General features: G+C 38.7%; 1 protein-coding gene across 1 annotated transcript in view; it reads left to right on the forward strand.

Moving 5' to 3' along the window:
- RAB8B (RAB8B, member RAS oncogene family) overlaps positions 1-19,904 on the forward strand; it is a 67,000-nt gene extending 47,096 nt beyond the window's left edge. The window contains exons 2-8 of the mRNA XM_004421665.3: positions 1,775-1,835; positions 4,910-4,970; positions 10,029-10,106; positions 11,093-11,182; positions 12,404-12,469; positions 14,674-14,724; positions 15,573-19,904. Of these exons, the coding sequence (XP_004421722.1) occupies positions 1,775-1,835; positions 4,910-4,970; positions 10,029-10,106; positions 11,093-11,182; positions 12,404-12,469; positions 14,674-14,724; positions 15,573-15,665 (500 nt within the window). The 3' untranslated portion in view covers positions 15,666-19,904. The remainder of the gene's footprint in view (positions 1-1,774; positions 1,836-4,909; positions 4,971-10,028; positions 10,107-11,092; positions 11,183-12,403; positions 12,470-14,673; positions 14,725-15,572) is intronic.
- The last annotated feature ends 6,823 nt before the right edge of the window (positions 19,905-26,727 follow it).

Consider the following 26,727-nt stretch of genomic DNA (forward strand, 5'->3'; position numbering starts at 1 on the left):
AAGGGGGAGGTAAAAAGCTCTTCTTGAGCCTGTTGGGCCTTGATTTTCTTCAGCTCAAAATAATCCACATGCCAGAGTGTCACATTCTGGGGCAGCCTGCCCTGAACCCTATTACTATCAACTGGCTCCTGACAGCAGCATAAACAAAAGCTAAATACAAGTTCACAACTCTTAGAAACATTGAAAACCTATGAATAGTGAAAAGATGGTTAAGTATCACAGATAATGGTAGAACTTTTTCAGATAACAGAAAGGTAATCGTTCTAACAAATTCAAAAAACAAAAGGCTAGGTCAGTAGAAAGTTTCCCGAATATTTTAAATGAATGGAGAGTAACTGAGACTTTAAGGGAGCCTCAAAATGGCTTTGTTGAATGAAGGTGGAAAAGTTGCCCATGACTCCCAACTACAGGAAGAAACCACCTGGAAAGAACAGGAGTTATCATCTTCATAAGCTAGAACGAGGAAAGTTTTCATTTGAACAGGCATTTTGATATACATCTTCTCTTATTTAAAATGTGAATAAACTATTAGATGATGGAATGTTGGACATTAGCCTTCCAGTTGAGCAAGTTATTTTCCAGATAATACAGTAAGGCATTTTGAAAGTCATGAATTTTTTTTTTTTCTTTTTCATTGTGGTGAAAAACACATAAAATTTACCATCTTAACCATTTTTAAGTGTACTGTTCAATAGTGTTAAGCTTATTCACATTGTGGTAAACTGGATCTCCAGAACTTTTTCATCTTGCAAATCTGAAACTCTATACCCATTAAACAACAACTCTCCTTTTCCCCCTTCTCCAGCCCCTGGTGACCACCATTCTATTTTCTGTTTCTATGAATTTGGAAAATTATGAATTTTTTTTAAATGTTAATATCAAGAAACTTTTATTTAGTGCCTATAAGGTGTTGGGCATTGTTCTCGATGCCAGGACCAAAAAGAGATAAAGGATAGAAGAGAATCCCTAGAGGGTCTTTGTTACACTGGATCTGGAAATATATTGAAAGATAAATCATAAAAATCAATGTGTATTAAGTCTTAAATGAGTGATGGCCACAGTAAATTCTGTGTAATGCTAAGAATAATATTCATGCTGTGTTGCTAAGTTTTGCGTCGGCCACCATAGACCCTGCAATACTGAGGTGCCTTAGAGGAGGAAACATGAGCCAGATAACCTGAGGATAGTTGGTATCAGATTGTATTTGTTAATAATACATGGTTATTAGTGAGGGGAAAGAAGGATTGAGAAGCTGTTCTGCTAGATTAGCTTTGGTGTGATTGTTGTCTATTTCAAGATTACAAATAGGTCTCAGATAGGCAGGGTTCCCCCCACCCCCCCCTTAGCCAGTTGCAGATTCTAAAGAAACAAATGGAATGACATAAAAGAAGACATTGTAAAGAGGTCCTGCGGCCTTTAGGGAAGGACGGGGCACAAGGAGTAGGAAGCATTTCTTATATGTATTTCAGGAAGTAGAAAATATGGCATGTTCTCAATCTATCTAAATTATGTAACTTTGAGGGATGTGATCCATTTGTGTCAAAATAGTGAGGCATATAATACGTTGCATTTAACATGTATGGGAATTCTTTGCAGAGTAATTAGCATTCCTTTCTTCAGCTCGTATTCAGAGGAAACATACCATTCACACCCTCTCTGTGTTCACATTTTCCAGTGTGTTGGAGAGCTTTTTTCAATAGAAACCTTTGTCCTTTTCCTAATAAGACTTGGATTATATTTGAAGAAATTTAGCATGTCTTTCTTTTTCTGGCAGGAATTGATTTTAAAATCAGAACGATAGAACTAGATGGAAAGAAAATTAAGCTTCAGATATGGTAAGTGAAAAATATATATATACACACAGAGTTTCTACCTTAATCAGAAATTGAAAGTGGAATTTAAAATGTGAATTGTGATAAGTTAGAGGTATCCTATGATAGTTAAAACATCTTTTCTTTATCAGAACCAAGGGGAAATGGGTAAGTATTCAGTTATCTCCATCAAGAGTGGGAAGGTACAGAATGATATCACTAACTCTTACAGCCAGAAGAGATCTGAGAACTCATTCTTCCAAAATGCTAATTTTATAGGGGAGGAAACTAAATTCTAAAGAGTGTAAATTACTTTTTCATTATAGCTGTGAAATCAGATAAGACAAAGTAGTCAAGTGGTAGGAGCCCTGAATGGGAAGTGCAGATCTAGGTTCTAGTCTTGACTACCTCTAAATTGAGGACTTGGTGCCAGTTGCTTCCCTTCTTAGGCCTACTTTTCCTTATTTGTAAATTGATTGGTTAGACTGATGATATCTGAGTTCCCCTCCAGCTCTGATATTTTATAATTTATTTGCATATTTATTCTCATTAAGTAAAACAGTGAGGAACACTAGACTGGGAAATAAGGGAGAAAAAAATCCTGCGTCTCATCTCTCATGTTGCAATACGCAAGGCCAAGATCTCCTTATGATCATCCAACTCTGTCTGGTTAATTGCTGAAGAATTTGTCCAACAACCATGAATGTATATGGTTCTTCCAGATTGGCAGGTTGAATATTTTTGGCTTGAACTCAGAAGCTCTTAGGTTTTTTTTAACTTGCTATAAGCTGGTTTAATTTCTTTTCGTTATAGGCCCTTCCATGTGGAGGGAGCCGTTTAGAGCTATATAGATTGGAGGCTTGAGGAAGGTTTTTGATGATGTTTACTGATCTAATATGTGATGATGACAGCAGTAGACAAAGCTTAGAAATTTAAAGCAGCATTGACTAAGAATGAGGCAGGGCAAAATTATAAAGTAATATATATCAGCTTTTTCCTTAGGCTGTTTTTCTTCTTTGACTCAGAGCCCGGATAGAAGTTGAACATTACATTGAAATCCACCAGCCCTTCCTTTTTTTTTTTTTTTTTTGGTGAGGAAGATTAGCCCTGAGCTAACATCTGTTGCCAATCCTCCTCTTTTTGCTGAGGAAGATCAACCCTGGGCTAACATCTGTGCTCATCTTCCTCTACTTTATATATGGGATGCCGCCACAGCATGGCTTGACAGGCGGTGTGTAGGTCCGTGCCCGGGATCTGAACCTGTGAGCCCCAGGCCGCCAAAGCAGAACATGCGAACTTAACCACTACACCACCGGGCTGACCCCCCTACCAGCCCTTCTTTTACAGAGACAGAAACTAGGACTTAGAGTGGTTAAGTCCATCTGAGGGCACATGTCTGCATTACTGATAAAACTGGGACAACTACCCAAATCTCCTGGAATATCATGTCAGCTTTATATATTAGCCTAGGGTAGTGGCTCCCAGTATACTTCTTTGGAAAAAGAACACCACAGGCTGCCCTTTTCATCTATTGGTATTTAGTAAGAAGCCAAATATTTTAAAGATAAAAAAAAAATTTTTAAGAGGGGAGCAAAAGAATTTTTGACTCTGTGCTGTGTAGTCCTGAGCATAGCAATCAGGAGTGTTTCTAGGAGCCTGTGGCTGATTAGCTAATTAGAACTTAATATAGAGTGGCCATAACATCATGGCACTATTTCTCAATACTCTGAGCAGCAAAATAGTCTCCATTCAATCTTCACGACCTGTGAGGTTTCTCCTCCATCCTTGCTGCAAAGCTGGTTCTAAATCAAGTAGTGTGTTTGAATCAAGAAAATATGATTAGTCTGCTCAAAGGTGCTTGGCTTCTATTTTCCCTGTGATTTGTTTGCCATGTACCACACAAGTGCCCTGTGTGATTAATCCCAACCAGTGAGAGAATGGCAGGATAAGACTACTGTGGTGTGAGGCCTGCACTAAACAGCCAAGACCTAGGATGCTTGAATCTCATTCAAAGGGATGAGCTGTCTAGTGGCGGAGCTGGGACCACAGCCCACCTGAGCCTGTTTCCTCTTCTGCAGAACGAGGATGATGGTGATGCCACCACACTGGGCTGTGGGGGCATCATGTGAGCACCAAGTGAAAGTATTTTGTAAGGTATACATAAAGGTTAAGGTATTTATTAGTGTTTTTAATTTGCCATATTTCCCTTGGGCCTTCGTCTCTTATTTGGGTTTGATATGCAGTAGATTTCTAGTATATTTCCACAAATGCCCCTTTCTCCCCTGCAATTAAATTTTACAATTTAATTTGTTTTAGTAGCACAGGGAGTGAATTAGTTCTGGCTGTAAGTTGCAAATTTAGGAATATTGATTTTCCCAGATAACAAGGAAATTTGAATTCCTTTATAGGGATTGCTTCAATAAATGTAATTAGAAATTTTTGTGTTTTTCAGAAAGTATTTTAATGGTATGCTATCAGCTAAAAAGTGAGACTGTACGAAAGTTTATGTAATTTTGAGGTGTTTTTCATATTTTCAAGTCTTTGGAAACATTGTCAAGGGTTTTGTGTTGAACTGCAGGCTCCCATTTAATCGTGGGCTCCACAGCGAAAAAGTTGAAGAGATCCTTTTAGTGTGCTCTGCTGAGCAGAATTTACCCAGTAGTAAGTCCAATTGCTTGCTTTGTACAGAAATCAGACTTTCAATCAAGAAAGAAAAATGCCTTAATCATTAGGCATTTATAAAAAGGATTATAACTACCTCTAGGAGTCCAAGATTATTCTCGATTCTCTACCTCATGTGTTTGACTAATATAACATGCCAGTTCCTAGAGGGCCATGTATTTTCCTGTTGCTGCTTTTATCATCAGTGTCCAAGTTTTTCACCCAAGTCATTGTGAACTTCTGACAGGCTCCCATGGCCACCACCGCCTCCAGCTCACAGATGCACAGTAGGCTCCCTTTGTGTTTCATTCCCCTTTCCCCTGAAACCACTGCATTTGTAAGCAGACCGGAATTATATCCCCTAGAGTTTAGAGTCTCTCCTCAGTGATCCTGGTGATGACTTTTAAAACCACTCTCTCCTTTGTTTCAAATTTTAGGGACACAGCGGGTCAGGAAAGATTTCGAACCATCACAACAGCATACTATAGAGGAGCCATGGTGAGTGTGTTTTAGGGTTTTGTAATTCTTCAGGTGAAAGTAAAACATGAATATTCATTTGTCAAGTTTATAGGATTCAAGCTGGAGTCTAGGACAATGAGAATAGATTTTTTGATGTGAAAACAAGACATTTAAATGGTTTTTTATGTTTTGTGTTTAGTAGCTATGTACTTTGCCATTGGTCTTCATAATATTAATCAGATAATTAGCTTGTAGATATTTCAGAATTCCTTCACACATTCTGAGGTGATTGTATATTTTTGTGATTTTTTCCTTTTATTCATACTTTTGCCAATTCTTGGGAAACCACAAACTCCGTGACTAAGTCTTCATTTCTTGCACCCTCTCATCATTCAGCCCTGCCACCATCATCCCTTATCTCTCACCAGGTCCACAACATCTACTGCTTATGACTCATCTCTCTGGAGTCTCCTCCACCAGCATCCTGCCAGCTGGCCAGGAAGTAGCTGAATGATCTGTGACTCTTTGAGGCTTATAATCTGGTGAATCTTGACTACCAAGTCCTTCTTTGCTACATCCTAGCTTTAACCTTGTTATCATAACTTCATCACTTGGCTATTTTCCATCCTAAGGTGCTTTATCTATATAACTCATTTATATTGCTTTTTGGTTCAAGACAGATTCTGTGTGGTACTGGGAGTACCAGTGGTGAATAAGGCAGTTTAGAAGCAGAGCTGTACTGAACCATGCCTAGAATGACAGGCCCAGACCAGGACTTTGTCTCTGGCTTTTAGGCCTAAGCCTGGCACATGTTGGAGCTTTGCATTATGATAAAACCCGATGTGTCAGAGAGTCTTTGAAGGTTGAGTAGTTGAGATCATGAAGCTGAACCTAGTAGATTGTGGGGTACCAGCTGCCATCATGCCCAGCTCATTGCTTAAAAAACTGTTGTGTTCCTGGGAGTGGTGTTGGTGTGACAGAGCTGAAGAGGAGATAACTGTCCCCTCGCCTCCAGGAAGATGTCATCTGAATCCACGGATCCCTTCATTATCATGCTGCCCTCCCTTCCTCTTCCACTGCCCCTCACGCTCCATTATCTGAGTACCAGTAACTCATCCCCCAAAAAAGATTAGAGATTCCTTTTTAAAGCTCTATCACCTTTGCACTATATACCACTAAGAATTTTATATATATGTGTTTTCCACACTTCACCCTATAATAATACTTTTAAGATTGTGAAAGGCCATCATTTCAGAAAAACAGTTGTCAGCTGCTCTCTATTTTGCTTAGATTGGAATCAAAAGGAAGGGACTTACCTTGTGTGCCAGGAAGAAGTTTGCCATTTCTTTCCTCCAAGAAGGATTTTAGGGATAAATGAGAACATCTTAATGGGGATGATTTGGAATAGTTCACAGGTATTTTTGATTGGAGCCATCTTAGAAACACAGCCTTTTCTCTTGAGCAGTTTTTTTATTTTCTAGAAGTGGTGTCTTGGCACCACTTGTATGCTCATTTTCACTAGAGAGTGGACAGGAACACTTAGAATGTGGAGCAAATGTTTCGCCTGGGTGACTAGCTATAGTTCATGATACGAGGAAAGAGGTCATTGAAATGTCTTATTTAATTTAGATGTGAGGATCATCTGTCGTTTTCATTTATCTACTGCCTAGTCTTTCTTCACATTACTTCAAATAATTAGAAATTGTTGCTATTCTAAGATAGAATTGTATTTTCCATTTTGAAGGTGGGGACTTTTGTCTCTGTTTTTGTTCTGCTGTAATGCCAGTGCTTGACACATAAGATGCTCAATAAATACTTGCTGAAGGGGTATCACTCTTAGATAGATCTCTGAGAAATCCTGGTTTCCTCGTGTCTTTGCTCTGTGAGGTCATCTGTTCTAGTGGGATGTGAGGCCCTCATGTTCTCGTTGCGGTATGTTCTCGTTTTCAGCAAGTGGTGGCTCTGGCAGGTTTAGTTTGGTTGGTATGCAGCATATTGATAAATACTGTACTAGGTCTGCCACCATGGCAGAGTCCTTTGGTTTGTTTCAGACTATTCAGCAACATTCATAGTCAGCATTAACCCTGATGGACAGTTGGGCTTTTGGGACAAAAAAGGACTATATAAATACATTATCAACATTTCTCATAGACCAACACCATCTTGTGAACTCTAAGGAAGCTGTTCTTATAGGTATATACCAGATATGTAAAGTTTAAACTGATATACTTGATTTTGTATTTCTCGCTGATTCGTAATATCAGTTAGCTTACAAACATAGGAAATAGTTGAAGAGTTTCTGCTATTGAAACCAAAGATATGAATTAATAATAGCTGCCATTTATTGAGTCCAAGCTGTGTCCTGGGTTCCAGGTTAGGTACTTTACAAATAATATCTCAGTAGATCCTCAGAAAAGAATCCAGTGTGGAAGATGTGCAGTCCTCATTTTACAAATGAGGAAGTGGAGACTGAGAGGGATAAAATAACATCTCCAGGATCCCCCAGGTGGTACATGGTAGAGCCCAGGCGTGACGCCTCTGACTCCACAACCTGTGCCCTCAACCACTACACTGTGTTCACACTTCCTGTGCTAACCACCCAGAGTGCCACTTGACAGACATAAGACAGTAGAGATCAAGGTTGTCCGTATAGCCCAAAGGGTATAGAGCTATGGCAGTTATTTGGTCAATTTTAATATTATAGGCAGCTGAACTCTTTGAATCAGCAATTATTCAGATTCCACTTTGATTTTTTTTAATTGTGGTAAAATATACATAAAATTTACCATTTTAAGTGTACAGTTCTCTACTTTGATTTTTTAAAAATAAAATTATTTGCATTGACCTTTGAAAAATCTCCTTTACAGTGCAGCCAAAGTGAAACATTTGCATTTGAGTCTGGGAGGAGGGTGGATAGAAGAGAATATTGTTTGTCATTTAAACAATAATATATATTTTTCTGGTTGTCAAAAGGTTACGTGTGGTATAGAAAACTTGTAAAATCCCAAGAAATCATCCAAAATCCCACCATCCTGAGAGAAAGCTTCTGTTAACATTTTGTTGTGTTTCCTAGATTCTTTTGTCTATGTGCACTTGTGTTTTTTGTATAAATTATATTTATTTACATTTTTTTTTTGAGGAAGATTGGCCTTGCGCTAACATCTATTGCCAATCTTCCTCTTTTTTTTTTTCTTTTTTCTCCCCAAAGCCCCAGTGCATAGTTGTATGTCATAGTTGTAGAGTTGTAGCTTTTCTTTGTGGGACTTCGCCTCAGCATGGCTTGATGAGCAGTGAGTAGGTCCGCACCCAGGATCCGAACCCCGGGCTGCCAAAGCAGAATGCATAAACTTAACTGCTACACCACCCGGCCGGCCCCTATTTACGTTTATATTTATTTACAGAGTTGGAGATCAGACTCTGAAAGACTTTGTTTACCATGCTAAGAAATTGTAACTTAATAATGAGTGTAGTGGAGGGGTACTGAAGGATTTTAAGCAATGAAGTGATAACTCTGGTGCCCTTATGGAGAGTGGATTAGAGGAAGTTAAGAATGAAAGCAGGAAGACCAATGAAAGACTATGACAGAAATCCAAGTAAAGGCTAATTGATGAGAATGGGAATAAGGCCATGCATTTAGGGGGGTGTCAGATTCTGGAAATATTGAGGTCATTGGGTCTACAGGACGTAGCAGCTGACTGGCTATGGAGGAGATTACTCCCTGCTTGGGCTGGCTGACCGAGTTGGATTGCTCTTCATTAGAATGAAAGTACAAGGAGGATTGGAAGATTTGGAGGGGATGAAGACAGCCTCATGTTTTACTTAGTTGAGTTTTCAGTGACCACAGGGGACATCTAGGAGCTGATGTCCTCAGTGGTCTCCAAGGCACATCTGACCCTAAGTATCCCTTCAGCCTCATTTGGTGCCCTTCTCCCATTAAATTTGTGTGCTCCTGCTAAGCTGACTTTCTGTTACTTGATCCAGTGGGTTCTGAGCCTTCCTATTCAGGAGGATATTTACATCTCTGCTGTGTGCCAGGCACCATGGGCTTCCCCTCTTCACCCCAGCCTCAATGCTTTTGCCTAGTTCAAGTCTACTCAACCCTCAGGCCCTGGCTTTAATGTCATTTTCTCAGGGAAGCCTTCTCTGACCACCTGAGCTCCTCAACCAGGTTAGATTAGCATTTGTACTCAGAGCTCCCCAGGCTTCTTCATAGCAATTGTCAAAATTGTAAGTAATGGTATAATTAGTGGCTCATTGTCTGTTTTCTTTGCCAGCCATCCGTGAAAGGAAGGGGACTTGTTTATCTTGTTCCCTGCTCTCTTGTTCCCTGCTGATGCTAATATAGCATCAGCCTAATATAGCATAGTAGCTGCTCACTCAATGCTTGTTGAATGTATGGGCAGGTGGGTGGATCTAGCACTTAGTACAGAAGTATGGACTGAGGATATAGATTTGGGGATAGTTAGCATACAGGTGTTAGTTGAAACATTTGGAAGATAAACTCTTTAGAAATACCTGACATGGAGTCTTCAAAAATGCGAAGAAAATGCCTTTTATTAAACCTGTATAACAAATGCGTTATATTTTAAGTGTCTGTGATTTACTTAGATTTGTAGTGACATTTTGATCAGCCCATATAAAAAGAAATAACTTTAAAGAAGTATCGTTACAGTCTTAGTAGAGGAGTAAGGAGCAAGACAATTTCTGCTTGGAATAAATAAGTGCAGAACAGAAGTGGTTGCCTCTTACTCTCCATGGTGTCTCTATTTTAACTTAAACACTCTTTCTGCTCCAGTTGGTGCCGATTCTTATCATGTGAGGTCAGGCAGAAAGGGTGTATCACCTTTACCATGATCACAAATTGATTAAAGGTTAACAGTGAAAATGTTAACAGCATATTTATTTACATGGTGAGACAATGGAAGAACTTATTTATTTTTGCTTCTCTGTACTTTTAAAATTTATTATGAATCCCTTTTATAAAGACAAAAAAAAGGACAAACAAAAGGTTTCTGGAGAGGAGGAGTACATTGACATTATATTCTATAACTTTAAATATATAAAGGACTAAATTAAGATCTTTTTTTCCTCCTATAGGGAATTATGCTGGTCTATGACATCACAAATGAAAAGTCCTTTGACAATATTAAAAATTGGATAAGAAACATTGAAGAGGTATGTATGGCAAGAGAACGATGATTCTGGAGATCATCAAGATGATACTGGAATGATGATACCTGCTGGGTGCTTGTAAAGGACTCCTGTCTCTAAGAGGCAGCTGAGCTGCTGAGAAGTAGGGCATGGACCAATCAGGCCCTCTTGCTGTGTGGAGCGCCATGGAGGGCGCGAGATCTCCTGTATGCCAGTCTGACCACTCTGCCAGACAGGGGGATGCAGACAGAGGAGCAGTTTCACAGAATTTTAAACTTGGGCCAGGTCTTGAAAATAATTTAATCAAGTCCCCATTTTACACATGAGAAAATTGAGGTCAGAAAGAAGTGACTTGTCTGTGCTTGTATAGCCTTTAAAAAGGAGAGCTAGGATTAGAACATCTGATTTCCAGATTTTGTTTGTTCCACCATGCTGTTTGACTGGCAAAAATATATCTTTATTCCAGCAACTTGTCATTTTGCCCTTCTAACATTTTCTCCATCTTAGATATTTGAAATTTGATTTAATTCCAGATTGATTGGTATTAAGATTTTTTTTAAGCCTTTGACATTTCAGAAAGAAATCTGACTCTGAAATAATTTTGTACACCTTTATATTAACCTACATGCATTTAATTTTTAAGTAGTTTGAATCCAGAATACCTTTTTCAAATTGGCTTACTCAGAGTTTTTTTTTCTTCTCTGACCCAAACTAATATATGTAAGTTGTGTTGTTAGATAACCATAAATTTTATTTCTCTTTGTTCCTCTGCAAAAAAAGACATGAGAATAACTGCACACCTTTGGGAAAAAAGTTTGCCTGTGCTCTTATGCTGTAGCTTTTCCCTTCCTCCCATCTTTTAAATTTTTCTCTGAATCAGGCCTTGTGTTGAGTGAAAGATTATTTGTCTATTAAATTCATGGATATGTTTCTCACAGGTTTGGATTTGTCTGTTGAATAATGGTGTTTTTCTCAGGCTGTTTTTATAACATATTATTTTCTCTCTGCAGCATGCCTCTTCAGATGTAGAAAGAATGATCCTGGGTAACAAATGTGATATGAATGACAAAAGACAAGTGTCAAAAGAAAGAGGGGAGAAGGTAAATTTGAACTGAATGCATAAAGATTGGAATCTACCCACATTAAGCCGTTATTTTCTTAGTATTTTTTAATTATCGATTTAAGTTTTAAAAATATCTATATTTTACTCCTTAAAAAAACAACAAAGAGATGTAATTCATACTTGAATGGTGTGAATTAGTATTCGAGATCCAATGCCATATACTGTGTAGTCATGACTCATTCCTAAGGAATTTGCTGTTTTCTGGGAGATACAAATTGGTCCTTTTTAAGATTCCTGCAGCTTAGAGTTTAGGCTGTTTCTTCCATAGCTCTGTGAAAATGCCCAGTTTTGAAGCAGAAGTAGTTCATTCTCTTTGAAAAAAGTAATGGATAGGTAAAGTTTCAATAGTAATCATTTTCCAATTCATTAATTTTTTCTAAGAATATTTTACTACTTATTAGATTTAGGTCATTATGGATAAACTCCTTGTAAATCATCAAGCTGTGGATGTCATTTATAGGTCATTTCTAGGCATTTCTCTGTTTTGTGTCCTGTAAAGAGTTTATTATATGTACATATTTACTTCTATGAAATTTTCTAAATTGACTTAGAGGCTTCAATTTTTAAGTCTTAGAATTTTACTTTACCCCTTTTTTAGCGAATCATGCAAAGTGCATTCTGTTTTTCAATCTGACCGCAAACTTTTTTCCCCTAAAAACATTCACTTATTCTTGGTACTTATTGTAAATGAACTGAGAACTCTTTGGGAGTGGATGGAAACATGGAAGAATTCAGTTTGTCTCAATCCATAGAAACAAAGCAATGAGTACTTTGTATTTTAAGCTTTTGTTCTATTATGCACCAATTTATTAAAAAATAATTAAAAGTCAGCATAGTAACTGTGGGAGAATTTACTTGAGGAGCAGATAAAAGGAGCAAATGAATCCAAAGTTAATGGTAGGGATGGGTGTCCGTCTCCTAGTTTTTCTTGTAAGTATATTAGAGAACTAAAAGTATATTAGAAAAAAAGAGACGTACTTAGACTGTGTTTTGACTGGAAGTTGTGCCATTTTATTTATGATGAATAAGTTAGATATCTAAATTCCAACCACAATAGGAGAAAGCAAAGAAATTTGAGAGCCACAGAAGTTCTGAACTAGACACTCTGCTTTTTGAACTTTGAAAACCTAAAAAATATAGATGCTTTATATAGTCAAGCAACTTGCACTGAATTTAAATATTTCTGTTTGCCTTTCAGTTAGCAATTGACTATGGGATTAAATTCTTGGAGACAAGTGCAAAATCCAGTACAAATGTAGAAGAGGTAAGAAAGCAATGTTTGGTCACTTGTTATGTAGAAGCACCAGTGCTTAGGGGCCTGTGTTCAAGCAACTCTCAAAGCCTTGTTCCTTCTGACTTAGTGAAGGCGTTGTGTGAACTCCACCTCCATTGTATGAACTTTTGTGCTTCTGACTTTTCCGTGGAGTCTGGCTGAATTTCTAGCGCCCAGCCTCCACATGGAATGTATTAGATTGCTCAATTAAGATTCACTGAACAGAAGTTAGAAGTGTAAGTTCAATTTAAGTTCAGTGTGCACTTTGTTTGGGAAGCTGGAAGTCCTGTTCTAGCCAACCAAGCTCGGTGTCTTCTGCTCATTTATCATCATTCATGTCATCCTCTAGTAGCCTGTAGCAGGAGAGGCGTGATTACTTTCATGTCTGTACTCTCTCAGGAGAGAATTAAACTGTTAGCTTATTGAACAAATTCCCTTAGTGTACACATTGAAGTAGATGAAGCATGATACATTGTAACACAGTGGCATTTAGTAGAAATAAGAAAGTGTGTTTATCAGAGAGTAGTTTTAATAAATTTTCAGTAAGTTAACTGTTAAAGAAAACCAGATCATCTAAAGTCTTTTAAGAAGAGATGTGCTTCACCAAGGGCAGAATTGTCGATAATGTTTTCTTTTTTAAAAACATTTTTGAAACTGATCATAAAAATACGTGTTAGTACATGTAATTCACTTAACAGTAATACTGATGGTTTCATAAACGTTTAAACTCTTAGGATCCTCACAGTTCACCATAACATAATGGCTAAAAATCGAGACTTAAATGACTTTATTGGCTAGTGGACATTGATCAAAATTTTCTCTTTGTTGTAAACAACTAACACTATTTTTTTTTAAGGTTGGCTACTGGGTGTTAGGAAACAGGAAGCATCTTCTGATTTATTTATGCAAGAATAGATAAGCAGAAAAATCCTTCCTTCTGCTTGCCACAGAAGGATTTCCTTCCATCAGAAAGAGGGGAGCCTCTTAAGTCAGCTGTAATGGTGGAGACAGGAGAAAAGCTTGGTCACTGAGATGGCCCACCTAGGATTGCTCCCACAGAATGAACTCCATACCCTGGCTTAGTGGAGCAGGCTTAGGTCTCTGTTAGTACCTGCACCCTGATTACAGCTGTGGCTTAGAGAGAACATTGTGTTATGGAAATACAGAGCTGGGAGTTGCCCGAGCTACTTATTCTGGCCAGGTATTCTGCAGAAGTTAGCAATTTTCCCAGAGCTTTAACTTAGTGTGGTTAGCCTCATAAAAACTGGGATAGGCTTATGTAGAAACTTAGACTCACAGGTGACCAGTGTGACATGGGACACTGACAGTGAGTGATAATAGTAGTCATCATATTGTTTCTGTTTGACTTGATTGGAAATAATCCTTTTGCTGAACATTTTTCAGGGCATCAGGAGTGGTTGGGAACAAAGAGACTGACGTAACAGTGGGTTTAGCGTGGACACAACTGAAGAAGCTTTAAGAGTCTTGGGTCTATAGAAACAAAGTAGGGATGATAGCTTTAAAAAATGTTTGGTTGGGGTCAAGAGACACTAGGCATAAAATGTCATTGAGATTAATCAGATTTGTCCTGCTTCCAATTGAACTGATTTCCTCTGTGGCGAATTTAGCTGAACGTAGGAACTATCGGGCTTTTGGAGTGTTAAGACAGGAAGATTATATGTTCTTAGGTATGAGAGTGAAAACAATTTGAAAGAGAGGAGGTCGAGAATAAAAGGTAGAGATTTTTGTGAAAACAGATTTTAGAGCTATAGGTTAATACATAATATTAAACAGATATTCAGCATCTCCTAGACCAGGCACTGTGTCTTGCTCTGGGAACGTGGGGGTGGCTTTTAGACAGAGCCTCTGCCCCGCAGGTGCTCCTGGTGTACTGAGGAGGTTCTCCATAGCTCAGCAAGTGTCATGTGAGGAACTTGTGCCAGATAGTATGTGCAGAAAATATTTGATGAATGCATGAATGACAGTTTGATAACACTGGAAAATGCTTATGATATAATTGAAAAATAAGATACAATATTTATGAGTATACTATGATTATAATTATATTCTTTTCTCAATTAAAAACTTCGAAGTAATATGTTTATATTTTATAATGAAATAATGAAAAAATTTTATATTTTTATTTTAAAATATATTATAAATATGTAATAATGAAATTTTTGGTTTACCTTTAGGCATTTTTTACACTTGCACGAGATATAATGACAAAACTCAACAGAAAAATGGTTTGTATTACAAAATTTTTATTTTTACGCTATTTTTAAAATTTGTTTTCTTATTTATGATGTTTATTTGGTTAAAAGGATAGACTTGATTATAATATATTCACATTAACTCTTTTTTCCTGCCTCACATATTCACCTGATTGAACTTTGATTCTTATTTCTGTTTCTTCAGTTTATCTTCTGATATTGATGTTATCTTCTGTTTCTTGTTATTTCTGAACTGCAGTTGTTTCAGTTCTTTTATCTGACTCTTTAAGTGGTCTTTAATTGAATTTTAATCAGAATATTTAAAATAATAATGGCACAAATTAAATTTTTGCTGTAAAATTATCTAGTTCAGTTTTCATGTGAAAGATATTTATATCTATATAAAATTATGATCTTGAAGTTGCTAAAGTTTGCTTAAATTTGAAAGGATCTCAGTGATGAATCATTAGGACAACCTTGAAAGTTTGTTTTAACCTGGATCCTGGATATAATTGTATACCTTATGTTACCAACTTTTCTTACCTCTGACAACAGAATTGCCTATACCAATATCTTAATATTGTTTCCATCATTACCTTTGAAACTTTACATTCCACTGGCTATAATTTCTTTGAACTGGAAATAGGAGCTTCCTATCTAATATATTATTAATATGAAAGGTGCTATCTTAAAAACAGTTTTCTCATTTTAATCCACCATTTCCAAAGAAACAGATAACATCAGAGCTTAACTAGTTCCCTTTCTAATAAAATACTACTGCATATACATTTATGATATGGATTGGTATTTTTATTTTTTAGATAATTGGGGTCAAACCATGAAACTTTTATTTCCTTGGTAACTTATCTTCTGTTTTTTAGAATGACAGCAATTCATCAGGGGGAGGTGGACCAGTGAAAATAACAGAAAACCGATCAAAGAAGACCAGTTTCTTCCGTTGTTCGCTACTTTGATGAACTCTTTCTGAGAGACTGCAGCACACCTAGAGGACCCTTTCCTGCTTCTCTGAAAGCACAGGTCACCCAGCCTCAGAATCATACCACCTGGCTGCTGCTGAGAGCACCACTGAACCTAGACCTCTCAACACAGAATGCCAAGTGGATTCCAGCCTCATGGCCGATCAAGATAACAGGCTCCTTTTTCAAACGTGGAAGCAATGAAGTGGAGACACATGCAGGAATTAACTTGTTTTTTCTTTGTTTTATTGCCTGTTGCAGAAGCTACTATCTTTCTTTTTCACTTTGCACATCAGTATTAGCCTTTCCCTGTTAGAGCACAATCTTAGACTTATATGTGCACACTTTGTCTCATAAAATTCTAGACAAATTTGTGCAATTGGGGATGTTTGAAAAAAGAGTAGAACATTTAAAGCAGAGGTTAATGTACTAAAATTAAAGGACATTTGTCTGGTTCATATGGCCAAGTGTTATTGCATTAATAGCATTTATTTAAGGGCTCTGATTTATGATTTTCTTAAATAGGAATCATTAAATTCTGATAAAATTTTTATCTTAAAAATTCCTAAAAATGTCCGTCTGTTCATCAGAGGCCACAATTTATTTCTTCAGATTGTTTAGAGCTTTGCTTCATTCCTGACCTTTTTGTCAGAGAGTCTGGGTAGCTGAAGAAATCACTTTTTCAGTTGATTACCTCTGTCTAATCTATAGAAACTGCATTTGGAAATCACCTTCATCTCACTTTTCCTGGGGTTTGTATTTGCTGTTCTTTTCTATGTTTGACCTATTGTAACCACTCAGTTATCTAAAACATAACGTATTTGAACATTGTTGTCTGCTTCTAATTGTGAACTTCTTGAGCTGAAATTTTACATAGGTAGAGAGATGTGCCAGTTAGGGTTTTATTTCATCATCTAATTGTGGTTCTGGCACGTCAGCATATGTAATATATTTTTTCTTAGGTTCACTCCTTAGCTTGCTGGTTTAGTTGTAATACCCAATTTCTACCATAATCCCTGACTGCAAGAGTTAACAAGAATTAGATTTAGATTACAGTTCACAGAAAGCTTACCTATAGGGAGAGAGATGAACTTGTTGATGTAAATTTAATAGAGAGAGCCCTTGGTAATGGTGAAAATAATGATTTTTGTTCTGTTTTTATTTGGGCTTTTTTTTTTTTTTTAAATAAAAGTAATTAGACCTAGTGCAGCCTCTAGGAAAAGTCTTGCCTTTTCATTAGAGCAAGGTTTTAAAACAGCTGTTGTTGAATGTGTAGAACCCAGTTCTATCTGTTCAGGTTCATTGTTATAGCACTTGGTCCAGTCATTTGGGCCAAAGCCAACCAAAAGCTTAGCTGCCTTTCTCAGCAAACACTGGTACTGGTATCCCTTTTGTAGATGAAACCATTACATAAGAAAAGAAAAGTGTTTAGTGTTAACTTACGTGCCAAATTCAAATCATTATGTCATTGCTGTTATTCTAGCCTTCAGTGTCATAACACAGAAGGGAGTAATAAAGAGGTGATTAGGGAAATGAATTCTGTTAATAATTATTCTTCCTGATAGGCCTGTTTTGTTTCACAAAGGTTACCATCATGCTTGATAGTTAAGAATGCGAGATGAAAGTGGAAATGGATTGCTTTGTTACCACAGAATTCTGCTTCAAATTAAGGTGTCTCATTCGAATGCTTGGATCAGTCAACCTTTATGACTTGTTTGAAAACTTATGCACAATTTAGTGGCAGCAAGTATACCAGAGCTATTTTTGATGGATACACTAAACTTATTGTTGACAAATTTCACCCTCTTTGATTTTTTTTGTACTTCCCTATAGGCTTAAAGGCACCTGTTGGTGTCCTCGTATAATCAGTAGTTCCTTGACTGAAAGTTGATTGTAAGTCTACCATCTTAAAATTAGATACGTTTTTGGAAAGAAAAAGTAATTTCTTAGAAACATCTTGTATTCACTAATTTTCTGAAAAAGATCCAAGCAGTTAAGCTTTCTGGATGGTAACAAAGTACTTTCTAAAAGGCAAGTGCTACGACACCATGTATGAATGTAATTCTCTTAGTAATTTACCTCTGACTATTTGGTGTCTTAACACTTTGGTTTATATCTCAGGGGTTGTCTGCAAACCAAAACTGACATATTCTGTGGTTAGCCTTGTTTTGTTTTGTTTTTAACAGAATGCTTTGCTTTGCTTTCTTCCTTCTTTCTTCTGTTGTCTTATATGGGTTAATAACTAGTCTCCATGAACTTCCCTTTGAAAGAGCCTGTAAAAATTAGATGAGTCTAAAAGTGCTCTTTGAAGTAGCAGCAAATTGGGGGAATATGCTCTGTTATATAGAAATAAATTCTTCTTGCTATTTTCTTACATTTAGCTTTGCTAAATTGTATATAATTTGAGCTAAGACCATAGGAAATTCACTTTCTGCATGGTAAATGACCCAATAAATATTCCACTTTGCTTAATAATGTACATATAGTGCATTATTTTTTCTACGTGTAGATGAATTTAGTGACAGATAATTGTCTGTTCCCTGCTGAAACTGAAAAAGTTTTTGTTCACTAGTTTTGTGTGAACATTTTTGTGGTCTTATGGATAAGGTACATGAAGATTTTTGCAGCAGTATTACTGGTTTAGTGGCTGCACTTTATTATCAGTGTGCTAATTTTTGACAATGATTGGAATAGACCTTTTCAAATAGAGTCTGAAGGTATCAGACAATGAAAATGTGCTGTAACTAAGTAGCATGTGAATCAGTTGATTATAAAACGTTTCACTGGGAACTTATTTTAGCTATATTTTACTTCAGACAGATTATGAGAAAATAATCCACCTGTGCATCAGTTAGGAGGTGCTGCAGGGTTTCTTACTATTTACATAAATATTTTGTGCAGTCTTTGTTATAAATTTTCAGAAGACTATACTCTTTACTTTGAAGGACTATTTTTTAATTATACCTCATTTAGCTAACTAGTATTCTAACATCTGGTAGAAAAACAGTGAGCCAGCCTTTACACATCCAACCCAATTTAGATTATATGTTTTGTTTTAAACTAAAGGCATCATTGGAAAGGTAGGAGGTAGTTTAGATTAGAATAGAACATACATGTCATATCCAATAGTGCAAAAAAAGTATTATCTCTCTGTCTCCATTAATAAATTTAGCTGTGCAATATAGATAAATGTTTGCAGAAATTTCTAAACAAGAGATTATAACTCCATTTTACAGTTTCTGAACGCTGAGAATCTGTATTAAGGCTTATAAAGTTTCTCCTGTGAACAGTAACATACATTTAAGCAGACTCTCTTTTCTAGTTCATGACTTAGATTTCTTTATAAATGTAGTCTTAATCTTTAAAGATGAGCTTTTAAGCTTAAAATTTTAAAACAGCATTTCATTATGTTCGTTTACTTATCTCAGATTTTAAGCACTCATTTCTACCATCAGGTTTTTTAGAATTTTTCTTTTAACAGAAAAGACATTCCTTTTTCTTTCTTGTTATATCCAAAGAAAGGGGGGAAAAAGGAATGTCTAAAAATGAAATTCCTTGTCCTAGAGGGATCTAGAGGGACAGGATATGCTAATAAAATTTCAAATGCTAGCACAATTTTACAGTAGAATCAAGTCTTTTTTTTAGACTAATAAAATTAACAGGTGTTATGTTCACTATGAAAAAACCTAAATGACTGAAATTTATAGAAATGAAAATTAGCAAACAATTATTTTAGGAATATTTTCAAATTTTACTTCATTTTTTGAAATGCTTGTGCCATATGCAATTGCATTTCTTATTGCCAAGAACTAATGGAACTTCTTGTTTCATTTTCTTACCTTTTTTTAAAATGTGAATTTAATTATTATAATTCATCCCTATGGCCTTACAGATGGATTTTATTTTGTTTGCAGCTGACACTGCAGTTCCTTTAATGCAAAATACCATAAACTATTTGACTAAAACCATGCCCCTAATGGGAAATATCTACTTTTTCCATAGAATTATCCTACTGTGTATGTTTCAGCCTGTTTTATTTTTGCTCCAACAGCTTAATGTGAAAAGCTCCTGCAGATAAAGTGGACCTGTCTATGTGCTTAATCTTGTTTAAGCCAATTCATTAACTGTGTACTGATACTGATGCTGTGTTTTTTTTAAAAACATGGATTTTATTCCAGGTGAACTTTTTTTTACAATAATGTTCGTCTAAAATAAAAACTACATAATGGAAATACTCATGACTCTCTGAAGTGGATTGCACATTTAAAAAATATTTCTTCAAATTTGCTGGGTGTGTGACTCAAACCATGGTAGACTTAAGATAGTTTACCAAACTTTACATCTTGTTTGAAGACTTAGAAAATTGGCCAGATCTCCTCCTCATACTTAGTTCAGAATACGTTGAAGTTATTCTATTATAGAATTGCAGCCTTAAATTGATCATCCTTCCCTTCTTTATCATTGTGAGTTTAGTTTCTGTTGTTTTGTTTTCACTTCCAAATAACACAGTTTGATGGCCCCAGCCCTGTCAATGTTCTACCACTGTGCCTGTGCCTGTTCCCAGTCATAGCCTTTTCCGTTCATCCCCACAACCATTTCAAACCTTCACTATTCTTCTCAAGCGTCCTACTTCTTTCCTTTCACTCTTGGTAGACAGAACTTTCATCTCCTGCCTCACAGAGAAAACATCAGTCTAAAATCACCTTAGCCACCTGTCCCTCCCCAACCTATAGCCTACCATGGCTGGCTGCTCTACATCTGCCCTCATCCTCGCCTCCTTCCTCTTGCAGCAGAGGCATTCCTCCTATCCCATGCTTTTCTCTCTGCCTCTTCTCTGGATTCCTCCTCCCAACTCTGTCCTGTTCTCAGGGAACTCACAACTCTTTCTCATACACCTTCAAACTCTTATCCTGTGTTATCCCTTTCACCTCAGCATCTAAGCATCCTTAACCCTCCCACCCCTCTGCCTCATGTCCATCTCAACTGTTGCTCTCTTTCCTCTTCTTCCTGTCATAGCTAAGCTTCTTCAAAGAGTTGCCTCTAGTTACTGTCTTCACTTTTTCATTCTCCATTTGTTCCTCCACCTAGTGCAGTCTGGGTTCCACCCCTCCCACTTCACTGACATTGTGCTTACAACGGCCTAGTTGCTAAAGTAGCAGACAATTTGCAGTCCTTGTCTTGGTTAACCTCTTGGCAGCATTTGACCAGTATATCTCTCCCTCCCAGAACTGTTCTCTTCCCTTAGGTTCTGTGACAGTATTCTACTCATTCCCCACTTTTCCAAAACAATTTCATCCTTTTTCATGGCTCTTAAATGCTCATAACTTCTGTAGTAGGCTGAATAATGGCCCCCAAGGATGTCCGTGTCCTAATCCCCAGAACCTGTGAATGTTACTTTATATGGCAAAAGGGACTTTGCAGATGTGATCAAGTTAAAGACCTTGAGATGGGAGATTATCCTGCATTATCCAGGTGGGCCCTATGTAATCCCAAGGGTCTTTATGAGAAGGACATAGGAGGAGTCTGAATCGGAAGGAAATGATGTGATGACAGAAACAGGGAGAAAAAGTGATGTGATGCAGAGCTCTGAGCCAAGGAATGTGGGTAGCCTCTAGGATCTGGAAAAGGTGAGGGAAGAGATTTTCCCCCGAAGCCTCCAGAAAGAACCAGCTAACCCTGACACCTTGACTTTAGCCTAAGATTCATTTCATAATTCTGACCTCCAGAGCTATAAGAGAATGAATTTGTGTTGCTTTAAGCCACTAAATTTGTGACAACTTGTTACAGCAACAATAGGAAACTAATACAACTCAAATTTGTATCTCTAGCCCCACCGTCTTTCCAGAGGGCCATAATTCAAAGTTGATCGGCCGGCTGGTCATCTCCCCTTGGCTCTACTACAGGTACATCAAACAACATGTCTGAAACTCAAAGTCAACTCCCCATCTTTTCTCTCCTCCCCTGCAGTTCCTGCCAACAACCCTCAATCCCAGGAGGAGAAACCTGTTCTTTCTCTTCTTTTCTCCATCAGAATAAATAGCACCATTATCTACCTAGATCCTCAAACAGTTAATCAATCTCCAAGTCTTCCTAATCTATACACTCATCCATCATTTCTGCCTCTGTTTGTTCAGGCCTCTTCATTTTTTGCCTAGATTTCTGCAACCTCTCCTAACCAGTCTCTAATCTTAGTTTCCTCCAATCCAGTTTTCACAGTGCTGACAAGTTTTTAAAACTGGAATCTTCTGTCACTGCCAAATCTCATCCTTCAGTGGTACCTCATAACCTTGGGATAAAACCTAAACTCTTTAGCCTAGCAAACAGAGTCCTTTGCCATCCCCACATCTTTCTCTCCAGCCTAAGATCTTCTCACACCTTAAGTCATACCCAACTTTTGAACATCACCAGTAATTGCAGTTCCCAAACATATCGTGCTTTGTCATTCCTTTACTTATTCTGCTCCTTCTGCTGACTTCCTACCCTTTTTCTGTCTAAACTTCCTATATTTCAAGAGTCAGTAAGAGTTTTTCCAGGAAGACCTCAGCCACAACCCATCCCTGGTTAGGAACCCGCTCCTGTGTATGCCCAAAGTGTCACTCACTGCACTAGATTCGAATTGTCTGTTTACTTTCCTTCCCTAGTCAACTCTAAGCTCCTGTAGGGTGGGGACCCTGTCTTTAGTTTTTGTATCTACGGTACCCAGCAAGGAGCCTGGCACAGAGAAGGTGTTTAATAAATGTTGAAAGAATCAGTGAACTTCAGCTGTAATCAAAATTAACATGTCGCTAAAGAAAGCTAAGTGTAATTTAGGAGCTGTTTTGTTCTCCACTTACTTTTTAATTTAAAGAAAGATTTGAAGTAAATTCATCAATGCCTCAGTAAGTAAAGTAATAAAAAGAGAAGCTTCATAATCTGGTTTTCAGTCTGGCCCTTACCTTACACTATTTTGACCTTTGTTAAATATCTTACATTATTTTAATCTTTAATTAAATGCAGAAGAATTTCCTTTTAATAAAAGATAAATCACCTGGAATGTTGTTTATGTATTGATAAATTGAGTCAACTTTCTGTCTCCCTTTCTTCATGTTTCCTACCCTCAAAATTTGAGTTTTCCAATATTAGTTCCAGGGATACATGAGAATGCCCCCATAGCAAATATAATTAATTAATGTTAATTAATTAAAGAAGTATATATATACCTTTCTAGAAGCAATCATCCTTGATTTTCCCCTCTCCCTCACTCCATGTAGCTCATCAGTCACTAATTCTGTTTGCACAATTGCTAAATCTCTCTTCAGTTGTCTGCTTCTTTCCAGACTCCTGCTATTTCCCTGTCATCTCAGCAGTATGCCAAAGACATCCTCTCTGAGTCCCATTTCCCCTATCTTTACAAAAGAGATCTGATCATGTCAATCCCTTAGATAAACCCATGACTTGAGGTAAACTCTAACCTGATGGCCTTTCCAGTCTTACCTCTTATCCCTCTCCTCACACTCCAAGGACATCCTGAACTACTTTCTGTCCCTCAGAAATGCCCTGCTTTCTTTCACTTTGAGGACTTTCTACTTGTCTTTCCATTTCTTCCCTAGCTTTGCTAGGGAAGCTTGCTTCTTCCTAGCTTTGCTAACTCCTAAGCTGAGACCTGAGCGACTAGGTATTATCTTCTTTAGCAAAACCTCACAAGGTTGGATTGTGTGTCCTTCCCCTTCCTGTATAGTCTCATAGCACCTTACACTTGCCTGTCTGGTTTCCCCACTAGATAGTGAGCTCCATGGAGATGGGACCATGTTTCATTGGTGTATTCCCAGTGTCTAGCATTGTGCTTGATACATAGTAGGCATTCAACATGCATTTTTTGTGTGTGTGTGTGTGAGGAAGATCAGCCCTGACCTAACATCCATGCCAATCCTCTTTTTTCGCTGAGGAAGACCAGCTGTGAGCTAACATCTATTGCCAATCCTCCTCCTTCCCCCCCCCACCCCAAAGCCCCAGTAGATAGTTGTATGTCATAGCTGCACATCCTTCTAGTTGCTGTATGTGGGACGCGGCCTCAGCATGGCCGAAGAAGTGGTGCGTCAGTGTGCGCCTGGGATCCGAACCCGGGCCGCCAGTAGCAGAGCGCAAGCACTTAACCGCTAAGCCAAAATGCACAACATGCATTTTGAATGAATGAACAAATGGTTGAATAAATAGAAATCTATCAGCACTACCAGAAAATAAAGCTCAAGTGAATTCGTTAGTATATTATGAATTACTGGTAAGTACATCAAAGCCTTACTTGATAAATTGCTAAAATGTAGTATTGCTTTTTCCCACCCCCCCACCTCCCACCCCCAAACACACACAGTTCCAAGGAATTCTCAGCAGTCTATATCTGTATCCATAGTGTGTGCCTGCCTCCTTCCCCTAGTCACCTTTTAGGGATTTAATTCCCAACATCACTTAGTACCTTATGTCTTTAAGTCTTTGTAGGAAACTAATAGTAAGTTCATAAAAACTTAAGGAGTCAATAGCACTGCTACTTAGCCTCAAATTCCTCGCTTGTAAACAGAATTGTTGAAATCAGCGTAAAAGTGCTTTTTAGACAACAATGCATTATATAAATGTAAGGTGCCATTATTCAGAGAAAACTTGAAGTAAGTTTTTCTAGTAAATAACTGTGAACGCTGAAGATGACTATTTTATTGGTGATTTTGCCAATTGGGTCTAGTTGCTTTCTTCTTTTCTATTCCAACAGACATCAGTTAGAGATGTCTTCACAGATAGAGGGGCAGACTCATTACATTTTGCATTGCCTTCCCATTTTTTAACTGGGCGTGGGGACTAAGATTGAACTGAAATATGGTCAAAATACCATGAATACAGATTCCCCCACTTTACAGCACTGCATGTTGAGTTGCCTACTTCCAAAGTATTTGAGGCAACTTTAACCAAGACACGGGGCGGGGGTGGGGAGTCAAGATGGCGGCATAAGCAGACTCTGAACTCAGCTCCTCCCACGGACACAGCCAATTTACAACTATTCGTGGAAAAATTACCCCTGAGACAGAACTGAAAACTGGATAAGAGGAACTCCTGCAACAACGGACAATCCTAATTGAGGTGGAAGAGGCAGAGACTCCCTTCTGGAGAGGAAAAACACCGCCTTCACAAGCCGCCAGCTTCACGGCCGCCCGGGAGCAGCTCACAGGTACACAGCCTCCCTGGAGGCGCGGGGCCCTGAGCCGGGGAGCGCCCCTGCTGTGGGCATTTTGTGGACCCAGCACAATCGAGACCAGCGGCATAATATCTGACTTTGCCTGCTACTAAAGCATTGGGGAGTACCCCCAGAAAACCCGGTTCACAAAGAAACTAAAACCGGCTCTTAAAGGGCCCATGCACAATCTCACCCATTTCAGAAAGCATCCTAAAATCACCAGAAAGATAGGTGCACAGTGCTGTGGTGAAAAGAGACTCACCTAGTGGGCCCTGGGTGCATCTCGGTGGTTGGTGAGACCTCTCCAGGGACTGGGACGTTGGCGGTGGCCATTGTTGTGGCCTGGTGTGGGCGTGCTGACACAGACGCCATTGGAGTTCTCCCTGAGGCCTGCTAGCCCAGGTCTGCCCCACCCACTAGAGCATGGATTTAATCCAGCTCAGCCAGGGCAGGCAGCCCACCCTAGAGACTGGCCCCACCCAACAACAAGCCCTCAGGCAACTTGTGGGCCTGCATAGATTGGTGACTGGATTCTCTGCAGCCTGGCAACTGAGCTTTTAGCGGGGCAGGGCGTGCACAAGGAGCGGGTGGAGAGTGTGGGGCGGTGGCGGAGTGTGTGGGGCTCCCGCCGTGGAGAGACTGGGTCCGCATCGGGAGGTCGGGGCACACACATGGGGCAGGACTGTGTTGACTGTGTATGTGGATCTGTGGGTGGCAGGGCTTGTCAGCTGCAGAAGACTTGTGCTTCTCAAAGACCCACATAGGCGGTTTGCCCCACCTTCCAAAGCCTGAAACAATTGGGTGCTCCTGTGCCTGAGGCCAGCCCCACCCAGCTGCAGTCCTCAGAGAGCTGACAAGAGACCTAATAGGCTGGAGGCTTATAGCAATTGTAAGGCCCTAAGCCTAACAACCTGCTACGCTGGGGGCCCACTCACTTAAAAGAAATACTGTAACACAAATGTGGTATTAGAACTTGCAGCCAACTGTGCTGGGGCTCCCCACACCTGATAAAGAGACTGAAGGGCCCACAACAACTACAAGCAGCTGAGCATTACAGCAGCTGGCCAGGAGCATAACTCGGCCTCCCTGGGCGCCTACAGGGAGAGCAAACAGGCCACAACAGAAGGACACATATAGCCCACATAGGGGTCACCCCTGGAACATTGAGAACTGAAGGAAGCACACTGCAGGCCTCCTAAACCATCACTTACATAAGGTCACCTATTCAAGAGCAGGAGACGTAGCTGACCTACCTAGTACATAGACACAAGCACAGGGAAAGAAGCAAAATGAGGAGGCAAAGGAATACACTCCAAGTAAGGGAACAGGACAAAACCCCAGAAAAGGAACTAAGTGAAACAGAAATGAGCAACCTACCCGACAGAGAGTTCAAACTAAGAGTGTTAAGGATGCTCACTGATCTGGGGAGAAGAATAGATAAACTCAGTGAGAATGTCAACAAAGAAATGGAAGATATAAAAAAGAACCAATCAGAAATGAAGAATACAATACTGGAAATGAAAAATTCACTAGAGGGACTCAAAAGCAGAGTAGAGGATACAGAAGAACGGATCTGTGAGCTAGACGAAAGACTAGAAGAAATTACCCAAGCTGAACAGGTAAAAGAGAAAAGAATTAAAAAGAGTGAGGACAGTCTAAGGGACCTCTGGGACAACATCAAGCACACTAACATCTGTGTTATAGGTGTCCCGGAAGGAGAAGAGCGAGACAAAGGGGCAGAGAATCTATTTCAAGAAATAATAGATGAAAACTTCCCTAGCCTAAGGAAGGAAACAGACATCCGGGTACAGGAAGCACAGAGAGCCCCAAACAAGATAAACCCAAAGAGGCCCACACCAAGAC

Source organism: Ceratotherium simum, chromosome 3 (assembly GCF_057802395.1).
Source record: "Ceratotherium simum simum isolate JZ-2026a chromosome 3, ASM5780239v1, whole genome shotgun sequence".
Classification (NCBI taxonomy): domain Eukaryota; kingdom Metazoa; phylum Chordata; class Mammalia; order Perissodactyla; family Rhinocerotidae; genus Ceratotherium; species Ceratotherium simum.